A 12,609-nucleotide genomic window follows, 5' to 3' on the forward strand; every position below is an offset into this window, starting at 1 on the left:
CGGTGCTAGTTACCATAGTACGCTATTAAATAAATATCCTTGTTCAAAAGATAAACAATTTGAGAGTATATGTATCAGAATGGTGCCTCGGGACTTTTAAAAGCACCCTTTTCAAGTTTTAAAGTTCTCAAAATAGTGAATTTTCTTGATTATTCTTAAATACTAAGTCAAAATTAAACTAAATTTTGCATGTCTATGTTTTTGAATATACAGGATTTTAATTAAGTATGTACAACAGACGATTATTTGACTGATTTTAAGACAAAAAGTTCATATAAACATTGGTCCGCAGATGCTTCGTTTTCAAGATACAGGGTGTTAAATTTTTGTAAAAAAAAGTGCTATTTCGTAAATATCTTAAACACCCTTTACCTAATTTTGTTGAGTTTTAAATAATGTTTCTTGTGTGGTCCAGAGGGATATGCAATTAAGTGAATTTAATTTTTTTTCTCCAAAAATTAATCACGAAAAACATTCTAGGGACAAAAAAGTTGAATTTTTAGTTGCTTAATCCAAAAAATATATAAAAATTACATAAAAGTCAGTGGCGTAAATTTTGTTTGTCAAAAATATTCGTTAAGGCACAGCTCGGAACGCCACTGGACTTAACAAATCTAATCAAATTAGGGTTAAATTAGCCCTTTAACACTACAAATAATACTGCCAAATTATAACAAGATTGTTTAAAGGGTATTTAAGATTACGTTTCCACTGTTTTGTGATCTTGATTAGTTATCCAAGTCAAGGCTTTAGTGGGATAAAGATCAATAAATAAAAGAACACTATATTTTAAATCGTTGCCAACGTGTCGGTGTTATTTTACACCATCCTCAGGGCTCTAAAATACAAACAATGTTTTTTAATAAAATTCGTTAAGGTATTAAAATAAAAAACAAATACATTTACAATAATTCTAAAAAATTGTTCCTGTCACAATTACCATAAAACACGAAATTTGAAGTGTCTTTTGTCCAACTTAACAGTTCTAAATATTAAAAAAATCGTATCTAGATACTTATATATGTATAAGTAAACAGTAAAAATTGTTGTAACGTCTTAGGTACCTACTGTTCAACAGAATGACAGTAGAAAAATACGTTGATTCTAATGTGTGTAGATAGCATGCTTCTTTTTCCTCTTACTTTTTCCCCTTTCTTTTTTCCTTTTATTTACTACTTTCCAATCCAGCACATTTATGAAAAAAAGTCTAAACCTGAGTAAATCAAAATACTGTTACAACAGAATTTTATCAATCAAATTATAATAAATCAAGTTTAAATCTATATCTATATCCTTCTTAGTATTAATTTTTTTAATATAAATCATTTCCTCGAGTAATCTTTTTGAAAGAATAGGTTGATGCCCAAGCTGTTCGGTTTTGTCAAATTCAAAATGGTGATTGAATTCTTTTGAATGTTCTACAAATGCAGTTGGATGTAAATTATTTGGTTTTTTAAATCTTTCTCATGAAGTGAAAAATCATACTTCTAGTGAGCTGGTAGAATAATTTGATTATTTATAACTTTCGTCTATCGTAAATTACGTTTTTTGTGAATTTTGACCTGTTTTTTTTTAATTTTCCCGAAAACTCAGACCCGTTGGGCCAAATCTGAAGGCAGATTCGGATTCAGCGGAAAAAAATACATGGAAATACATGGGTCTGAATACCAGATCCATGTATACTTTTTTTTTTGTGGGTCTATGTTATCATAATTTTTCCTTATTATTAAAATGAAAGTATTTTATTCTCCCTAAAAACTGTCTTTCTTTATACTTTCACTACATACGATGTTTTCTGTTCTATTTTACAGTGTAGGAGTACGAGTTGGGGAATACAGTATTTTATCGGAAAAGGACTGTGAAGAACAAAAACCAAACGATTGCCTTCCATCCCCTCAAGATCTTACTGTGGAGAAAACTATAGTTCATCCTAATTACAGCACCAAGAGTTTCTCCAATGACATTGCATTGTTACGAGTATCCAAAATTAATATGGAATCAGGTACAAATTATTTAATTACTATAATTTAATATATATATTTTTTGCTACAGTGCAAATTCAGGCCAAGGCTCATGTACTCCAAAATATGAACCCTTGCGAATTAAATCTATGTATGACACTTCCTTTTACTTGTGTTTTTTAAGAGGCACATGGATTTAATTGGCAAATAAGTTTATTACTGGGAGAAAAAAAAAACGTTTAAATTTAATATATCTGTTTTTTGATAACAGCTTTTTGATATCTGAAGGACAACTTAATTCCCTACTAACTATTGATTAAAATGGTAAAGAAAATTGGCTTACATTGAAATTCGGTTTTTTTAATAATAAATTTCCTTTCAGATAGCATTCAATCAGTATGTCTGCCAGTATATGAAGACGTTATTACTCAAAACTACAACAGTGGAACTGTTACTGGCTGGGGATTTACTGACCCTTACGGTAAGAATTTGACTTAATTAATGTAAAAGTACGTACCATTAAGAATTACTACAATGGCTTCATTAAGTAAAGAAGAATACGATAGCAGTAATAAGCAATAACTAAGGCTGGCAGAGAGAGCCGCAATTCAAAGGCGTGGTACTTTTCCGGTTTTTTTATGGTTACTCGCAAAGTTGGCCAAGGATCTCAAATTTTTTTTACGAGGATAAAGGCCTCAAAAAATGCAACAAAAAACATATAAAGATTGTTGATGTGCATCGTATATTAAGCGAAATACATAGGAGTGGCCCTCTTATAGTACATAGCCTGTATATTATATTTATAATTCTCTAGAAATTGTATTATACGCAATTCCATTGTATTGGATCGCATCTGTTATTTATATTCTTAAAAGTTTAATGTTTATATCGATTATCAAATGTAATTACAATTATGTAGGACATAATGCCAATCCCATTTCTTATTTGCTTTAATTTATTATATATTCATGATAAATATTATGGATTATGCAAATTATTGATTGAAAGATATTTGAAATTAAGATCAAAGTGGAAAATAAACATATTTTGCAACATATAAAGAAGTGAATATGAAAGAAATGTTCTAATGAAACAAGAATCAATTATGTCTGTTGACGATGTTTCTTTTTTACTTGCTTACTTAGTCCTTTGTCAAATTTTGCATATTTCCCACATGGATCCTCAGTTTTCAGCTACCATTTTCACATTTTTCTGCAATCTTCTCCTTGGTCGACTTCTTCTGATGCTTTTTCCTTTTATTTTAGTTCCTTACTGATGATGTTTTGTACAATTAATATGAATGGGACCATCTTAATTGCCTTTTCCTGATTTTGATTATTTTATTATTTACTTTGCTTCAAGTGTGTCTATTATCTTTCTAATCGGTTGAAAGCTGTGATTTTTCCTACTCAAAGCAAATTGTAAATTCTCTAAATGTTTGTCAATATTTTTAAAAAATAAATAAATAAATTTGTTTAAATTAACTTAATATCTTTATAGTTTAAACAGTCATTTATATCCTCTTTCTTTCTGGATTGGTAATTCCTATCCTTCATTGTCTTGGTACGATCTTTGTCTCTATTACCTCGTTTATAGTCTTTGTCTTTTCTTCTATAAATTTAATCATATATTGTGCAATTTATGTCACGAATTCTTTTGAATATCAATATTAGACAAAGCATTAATTACACATATTGTTTGTTTTTTTTATGTTCAACGTTGAACAATTAAATCACTGTTAACAACAATTAGCTAGATTCTACGCAATGAATTATGTATGGAATATGATTAATTGAATAAATGTTACCAAGTTATGGATGTCACCACTGACTAATAAAATGCAAATGCAAAGGTTTGCCTGCCTTTACTCAGAATATATCATTATTTATGTACAGGCTGGTCCATTTTCGGTGGGATTTCCGGGTATCTCAGAAACTACTAAAGATATGATAAATCTGACACCACGTTCTCGAGCTCGATTTTCATGGCAAACTCGACAACCAAATCAGAAATTTGCTATCTTCATTTGTTTCTGAGTTACAGGGCGTTTCTCGTTATTGTGACACTTTTGAACATGTATGTATCTCAGCTGTTAAATAAGTTAGAGTTAAAGTGAAAACTGCTCAAGACTAATTCTTTAGCGTAGAATTGAATGCCGCTATTAGATTTTTAGTAGATCTTAAGATTTCGGGGTTATGATGCAGTTATATTTTTTTAAATGGAAATCGTAGCTGACCATGGCCTAAAAAAATAGAGATGCTTTTCAGCAATAAAGTTATTTTTCCAAACACAGAAGATACGAGGTGTTTTATATATAAATTTTACAATTTAATATGGCTGGTTATGAAAATACATACAAAACTATAATTCTTACTTTTACAAAACTCATATCTGTTGTAAAAATATGACGTTTATTTAAAATATATATTACAGATAAGAAAAGACAGTTTTCAAATTTTTATTCCACTTCAACTGAATTTACAATATTAAACGTAAATTAAACAATAGTAAGTACCTACATTACCTTCAAAAATGATAGCTAAATGTTCAAATTGCCGTCCGTCAACTGTCACACATTTCACGCAACTTCTGACAACGCTTCGGGTAGCATTCATTAAATGTATATTTGAAATATTATTAAAAGGAATTTTAAATATAATGTCTTTTAGAAAACCCCAAAGGAAAAAATCCAACGGACTCAAATCAGGTAACCTAGCTGGTCATCTGATCGGTCCGTTTGTTCCTATCCACCTATCTCCTAAGATTTCGTTAGTATTACATGATCACACGAGTATATGTTGTGCATTTAAAATAAACGTCATATTTTTACAACAGATACGACTTTTGTAAAAGTAAGAATTATAGTTTTATCTGTATTTTCATAGCCAGCCATATTAAAAAGGAAAAAAATATATAATTTATATAAAAAACACCCCGTATCTCCTGGGTTTTTAAAAATAACTATAGTATGTAATATATTGCTAAAAAGCGAAAAAAAATCTCTATTTTTTAGGCCATGATCAGTTACGATTTCCATTTAAAAAAATATAACTTTGGGTCATAACTCCGAAATCTTAAGATCTACTAAAAATCTAATACCGGCATTCAATTCTACGCCAGAGAATTAGTCTTCAGTTTTCACTTTAACTCTAACTTATTTAACAGCTGCGATACAGACATGTTAAAAAATGTGACAGTAACGAGGAACGCCCTGTAACTCAGAAACAAATGAAGATAGCAAATTTCTGATTTGACAATCGAGTTTATCATGAAAATCGAGCTCGAGAACGTCGTGTCAGATTTATCATATCTTTAGTAGTTTCTGAAATACCCTGAATTCCCATCGAAAATGGACCAGCCTGTACAGGTTAAGGGGAAATAAAATAAAAAATAATTGTCTTCCAGACGAAATAAGATCTTGTCAAAATGGACCTTTTGTTTGATTTGATTTTGTCATGGTTGTTCAATAATTTACATCTTGTAACTCAAGAATGAAATGGTCTTTCATCTTCTATCTATCATTCTATACATACTTCAGAATATGATAAAATAATTGATTTTACTAAATTTTGTCTTCTAAATTTAATGATTTAGAATAGGAAGGTCTTCGTCCAGCATCTTTCTGGTCAACATACAATATTTGATAGGTTATATTTAAAAATATGTTTTTGATAGCTTGATTTAAAAAATAGAAATATAAATGATCTCGGTTTAGTCACAGAAACTTAATTTTCAACGAAGTTCAGCTCCTTAATTCTTTTCCAATTATTTATTTACAGTAGTATCTACTCCACTATTGCCGTTTGGGCATTTTTTAAACGTACTATGAGTCTGGTATGGAATCTTCAAATAACGTCGTTGTGGTATTTCCATGTTAATCCAAACAAGACTCTCTTATAGTTTTTAGCTGCCAATGAAAGTGCATTAAGCATCCAAAATGTATTACTTTTATTTTTTTCCTTTGTTTGGCGATATTAATGTTTTACTATCATCACTCGCGTGTATTTATTTTCCCATTAAACACATTTTACTTGTAAACAGAAAGAGATTATTCCAAATACAGTAACTATTGAGCAATACTGAATAGTCCCTTGAAAATCGAATTTTGCGATAGGCGGCAACTGAATTCAGGTCGACGCAAGCAGTAATTTTCTTAAATCTATGAATGTACTTTACTACTGGTTAACTTTAATATTACGGATAACGATAGGGTCCATTTCCAAGTTTTAATATCTTCTTTAATTTATACCCAGGTATCAACGTTGTCGACAAACTCCAAAAGGTGTTCCTGAAGAAGCGCAACATGACAGTCTGCACCGAAGCTTACAAATCTGAGGTCAAGCTATCGTACAAACAGATCTGCGTGGGTGGTGAGGGAATTAAGGATTCGTGTGGAGGTGATAGTGGAGGTCCTTTCCTTGTGCCAGCTCATTTTAACGACGCCGAAAGGTACGTTCAACGCGGCGTCGTCTCCATAGGCCATCGATTCTGTGGAACGGAAGGATTCCCAGGAATATACACGAAGGTTACCTATTACGCCAAGTGGATTTTGGACAATATTAAGCCTTAATTGTATTTAAAAAAGTTACGTTATTGTTTACAGTCGGTTTTATACAAAATAATAAAATTTTTGAATGTTTAAGTGTGTTTGATGCGATTTAACTTTCAACGAATGTCGATTTAACAATTCAGATGGTGAAAAACCAATTGGTGGAAAGATCCACAATTTCGATATTCTGTACAAATGAATTATAGTGAGGAGACCAAACGGGTGCAGCTTATTGGAACCTACATCGAACAAAAGAACAATACAGTTTTTTAGCGAGTTTATTTGAATGAAATATTACTTTTTTGTAGGAGTTATTTAGTATCCAAACAATTAATTGTATCATCAATACAAATGTTGATTAGTAGGGGCCCAAAGACAAATTCCTGTGGAACTCCAGATAAATAATTTTAACAAGGATTAATATGCCTTGACAGTACTATTTCATGGTCAATTCTACAGGATGCCTTCGAAAATTCTGGGATAATAGCATCTATTTGCAAATATATATTGAAATGAACACACTGTATCTCAAGACACAACACCGAGAAATAGCATAGAAAATTTTCATGAAATTATAATGTAGAATAAAATAAAGACATAAATTACTTTTAAAGAAAAATAAAAAGCACATTTCATAGTTATTTCATATAAAACCTAAAACATTATCAGTCAAAATTTTAAATAATACGTTTTAAATGATAAGCATGTCAAGAAAATAAATTTTGGGTACGAAGTAGAAGCATTAAAGTAAAAGAAAATGCCACAAGAAGGGCCAATTTAGAGATTTTATGAGTAAATTAATGTTAAATAATCTAGTACAAAAGAAAGTTCAAATATTATAACATCAGAAACACATAGGCTAGAAGTTTCTTATAAAAAATTTGTCATGCAAAATATCATATAAAAATTTCTTGTAAATTAGTATTAAGACGTATAAAAGCTACTACGCAGTTATAAAATATAAATTACGCCGTAAGTTAATTAAAATCAAATTAATCGCAATATGCTGGAGAAATTGCGCAGTTAGAAAATGATAACAGGGATACGAGCAACCAATGGCGAAAGAACAAATCAGTGAATTTATCTGGTATCGGAAAAACAAAAAAACATCGAGAGAAGTCAACAAGCTGAGAGAGAGGCGGAAGGAGATTCTAGAGACTGGTGAGGGGTGCATGTTGTCCTGTGGCTCCCCAAACAACATCAAAAACACCAGGAAGCACTCTACACAGACCCAACAGCCATCTTCAACGCACGAGAATAGCAGAAAACGACAACAATAAAGTGAGGTTATAGAGACGACCGCAAATTGCCAGCCAGAACGAAACCAAGTAAGTCCAGTTGCATAAGAGTTTTCTCCATGCCATAAAGTGTTGCAAATTCGAACTATAAAAGCTATTTGTGAAATACAAAACCCGTTACAAACTATAAACAATGTCAGTGATTAAAATTTAAATTGACATTTTTGAACATTCTATAATTTAAGTATTAGTTTAATTTCAAATGTTCGTAGTATAAGTTGATTTGTTTTGAAAAACGTTTAAAATAATGATAATTGGTTAACCAAACATTTTCTCAATTATGATAGGTAGAATAAGGCATTTCTCAGACAATTATTCATGTAAAAGTATATAAAAAAATATTCTAGTTTCTGTGTTCATAAAAATATTGTTCGAAATTGAAAGATAAATAAGTAATAAATGTCATCTTGTGTAAATATTTCCAATTTTGCTTTTATTCAATGTTTCTTACCCAAAATTAAATAGTAAAGGTTAATTAAAAGAGCATAGAACCGCCCCTATGAGGTAAGGACTCATGCTATTGATAAAATAAAGTGTTTTTTCTTGAGGGACAGTGTAGAAAATGAACATTCCTATCTACACTAATAAAATCCTATCTACACTGTGAACATTATTTATACAAAGTAAAGCTGCCGGAGGCGATGTTAGCAATGATAAGGTAAGAAAGTCTAATTCGTCTATATTTGTCAGTGTTATTATAAAATTTTCTTATCAGAACCTATGCTCAATGGAAAATTAGACACACCCAAATGACATTTTACATTATAAAAGGTGCCCAAACGGATATTTAATAATACACAAAAAAATAACACACAAAATTTACACACCATCACATAATACAACAACACACAACACCATTACTTACATTACATTACTAACAAAACAAAACAACACTATAAACAATAAAATATAATAATATCACTAGATTTAGTTACAAAATGGATTACTGTTATTTGGTTAGAACTTGTCGATCTGCTTTTCGTAACTATATACTGGAGGACTGACCAATAGCAATGATTACCCAATACTGCAATGTAAAAAATGTCCCTCAAATTTCACTCAATTTTACTCAAAAATGTATCAGGTTCTGTCCACACCCGATTGAGTGAAACTTTCACTCTATTAGTATGAGTACAAGTGAGTGAAACTATTGCATCAGAAATGAGTGAGTTTTACTCAAATCCGAGTTACTGCTAAATATCAATTGAGTGACTTTTGACTCTATTCTGAGTCTATAAAACCAATTTAGAGTTGACTTTTCTCTAATATGATTTAAATTTAACTATTATTGAGTTATTTTTACTCAGGCCTGGTTTTTAATTACCTAATTTTGAGTGCAAAAGTAAATCACTCATACATGATTAATAATTGTGATTGATGCACAGAGTTGAAATTAATTAGACGCTATACAGTAGTTTTGCACCACTTTATATTTTCTTGAAATTTTAATTTAAATATCATTGTCATAAATTACTAAACATTCATGGTGGTTTCAACACAGATTTGTTTTAGAAACAATAATTTATTTAGGTCTCGATTGGTTCACTGATCGGATAAATAAATTCCCATAACCTATATCGTACGTTTCAAATACGTAATTATAGATAACAATTTAACTATCCGTGTATTTAACCAAATATTAATGGAGACTTTGGATATTGTCTTTGTTTATTGTAATTAAACTACTACATTTAAATAAAATTTTCGCTAGAATAACCAGATAAACCGATACTTGTCCAACTCCAAAGCACACCATAAACGCCATACTGCCATCCACCACGCCACGCTCACGAGATAGCCTAATGGGACGATAGGAACAGACAAAGACAATGCATCTAGATATGAAAAAGTGTGGGATGATTCAGTAATTAAGACATTTACTCTGATTTAGGTACAAGTGCAGCAAATACGAGTTTACGTGAATAATTTATTTAAGGAGTACCTATATTTGATTAAAAGTACTCAGTTTTAGTTTAAATATAATCACAAATGAGTAATATGATCAAAATGACCAATGTTAAGTGAATATGTACTCAATAATTTCACTCAATGGATTCACTTCGAACCTTTATTGCTTTCACTCACTCCGATTTTTTACAGTGTAACATATTATAGTAAAAGAGAATTAATTTTAAGTATTTTTAATAGTTGCCTTCTAGCAAATTATTTTTATATTATTAACTTTCCAAATTATTAGAATCTGTGACAAGTACACAAATATGGGAATCGTAATATTTCAATCCGCCTTTTTTTCACAATACAACTACAACTGGACTGCTTTATGTTACGAATAATACATATTTTCAGAGCCACTAATGATGGAAAATTTATATATCGAAACCTACTAGATTCCACTATAGTCCTGTTGGTAGAGGTTCGGCCTGTGTCAAACCTTGATAACCCAGAAATAATTACACAGGCCTATTTTAAATGATGGGTACAATAACAGGCTAATTTGCTGACAAAGTATTTTATCAGGAAAAAAGTTATTAACAATGGTGAAAATTTTTTTTTTAGTAGTTTTCTTTAAATAAAAAATGCTTAGGACATGATTTTGTTTGTAATAAAAATAGCTACAAAATGACGGTGGTCCGATTACGAAATTTGTAATAACAAAGCCGTGAGATTGAAAAAACGGTATAAAACATAGACAAAATAGACTGAACGGTAGAGGCAAGCCGGTGAAGCCAACCGTCAGCCAAATCTCGGCCATGCCAGCCTCGCGCTCTCACTCGCTGTTAGACATTCGCTGTGTCAACATTGTTACTATTTTATTAAATATATTGTTTTCCTTTGTGCAATCATGGGACAGTGTATCGTTGACGATTGTAGTAGCAGATTTGATCGCAATAGTAATGAAATTTCATTCTTTAGGTAAGTAATAATATAAAAATATTTTATAACATTTCGACGGCGTCGCGCTGCATTCTCCATCTCACATGCACTTATTTCCAGTGTTGGCTTCATGTTTTTTAGTGCCCACGTTATTAACCGACGTAAATATACAGGCTGATATTATCAACCGGCTATTTACAATTAGTTTTTTGTCACAATTGGTGTTTATTTTCATGGTTGGATGGCTATTAAAAATAATTGTAAATATTGAACAAAAAATAAAAAAATAAAAATAAAAAATTGTATTATTTCCCCCATTTTCTTATGTTAGAATGTTGTGTTTCATGTGTCAGAACTTATTAGAGCTATTTGGGAAAAATATGTAGAGATATAAGAATAAATCACGAAACAAAAATATTTAACTCTCTAAAAGTTACAAAACGACATGTACTAAATAAAGTTACAATATTTAAAGGCCAATAAAGATTTTAAAGTATTGTTAGTATTAGACTACATATATGTTATTTTTTATCCAAATTTTAAAAATCTTAATAATAGCTTTAGCAATTTTAATGTTTATATTCGTATATTAAAAATATATGTCGTTACATTTTGCATTAGTTAAACTAATTTTATCATTATGTTTCAGAAAAATGACAATTTAAGAAATAGAAAAAATAATAATATATTTTCTTAATAGCTCCTATAAAAACGGTACACTCAAGCTACAGAAAAATAAAAGTGTGTATCATATGTATTAAAAAACTTTTTGAATGTGAACTTATTTAAAAAATATGAATAAGAACTTGTGAAGACTGTATGTGAAAAGTATATCGATGTGATAATAAATCATGAAGTTAAAATATTTCAGTGAAATTCAGTGAAATCTACTAAAAGACAAATATTAAATAAATTAGTATTTACTTAACGGACAATAAATATATTTAAATTATTTTGTAGGTTTATTTAATATAAGCAGGACGAATTACGTATATTATTTTCTGAACTTGAAAAATAACTATTTGTCATAAGTATAAAAATATTGCCTTAATCCGAACCTGCTCAAAGTATGCGCGCTCAGATTACTTCACACACTCCACTTCCCCGCAGTTTGGCTTCATCGGTTCCCGTGCTTTGGGATCGGAAACGTACACTCTAGGTGCTCTGTGGTCTCTGCCCTTTATAAGATTTACCATTGTACATTTTTTTTTTTTTTTTAGTAGTTGATCATTCGTTTTTTATAACTTGCTATTGCTTGTTAGTTAGTATGTGGTGTGAATAAAATCCATTACAACTTGTGTTGTACTTTGTCTCGGTGTGATTTAAAGTCGACATGTCTGGAAAATAAGTAAATATAGGGATAAACTTTATATTACAAAAATTACTCAAAATTTAACGCTCTGTCAGATGGACTGCATTTCCACGTTCCAGGGATCAAACAATTTTTTAATATCGCCACGCCATCTACACAGGAAGATTTGAACTAACAGCTCTAACTGCAATTTGAAGCTATTCGAGGGAGCTAAAAACCCCGGTTTCCGGAACTAAAAATAAATTTTTGCATTTCGGAGATATTGGCAGCGGGAGTGTCAAATGTATAATTTCTAATTTTTTTCCAGATGATTATTAATTATCTACGAGGTGTAGATATATTTTGCACATCTAGATTTCTGGCATCGAAGAGCATTAAACATAAGTTTTTATTATTTTCATTTATTTACATTAGCTCAACAACATGAAAATAAAGTTAAACTACAAGAATTAATAATAAAATATGTACATCTTTTTAAAAAAGCTTTTTTTTAAAATTCAGAAAAAAACACCTAACTTTAAGTATGTAACCTGTTACAAATTATTACTTTTTAGGAAAAATGTTGATTTTTTTAAAATGAAGCAGCGCACGGTGGGAAATATTGGACAAAATTCTCGCCACTCGCCAATTTTCATCGTCTCGTTGTGATTTTTT

The 12,609-nt window shown here is 30.3% G+C and overlaps 1 protein-coding gene across 2 annotated transcripts in view; it reads left to right on the top strand.

Moving 5' to 3' along the window:
- The window catches only part of LOC108909599 (serine protease easter-like), a 33,119-nt gene extending 26,519 nt beyond the window's left edge, over positions 1–6,600 (top strand). For both annotated transcript variants that reach the window (XM_018713992.1, XM_018713985.1), the window contains exons 4-6: positions 1,812–2,002; positions 2,344–2,442; positions 6,215–6,600. In XM_018713992.1, coding sequence (XP_018569508.1) covers positions 1,812–2,002; positions 2,344–2,442; positions 6,215–6,531 — 607 coding nt within the window. In that variant the 3' untranslated portion in view covers positions 6,532–6,600. The remainder of the gene's footprint in view (positions 1–1,811; positions 2,003–2,343; positions 2,443–6,214) is intronic.
- Positions 6,601–12,609: the final 6,009 nt, after the last annotated feature.

The sequence above is a fragment of the Anoplophora glabripennis genome, unplaced genomic scaffold, assembly GCF_000390285.2.
Source record: "Anoplophora glabripennis isolate ALB-LARVAE unplaced genomic scaffold, Agla_2.0 scaffold9, whole genome shotgun sequence".
NCBI lineage: Eukaryota > Metazoa > Arthropoda > Insecta > Coleoptera > Cerambycidae > Anoplophora > Anoplophora glabripennis.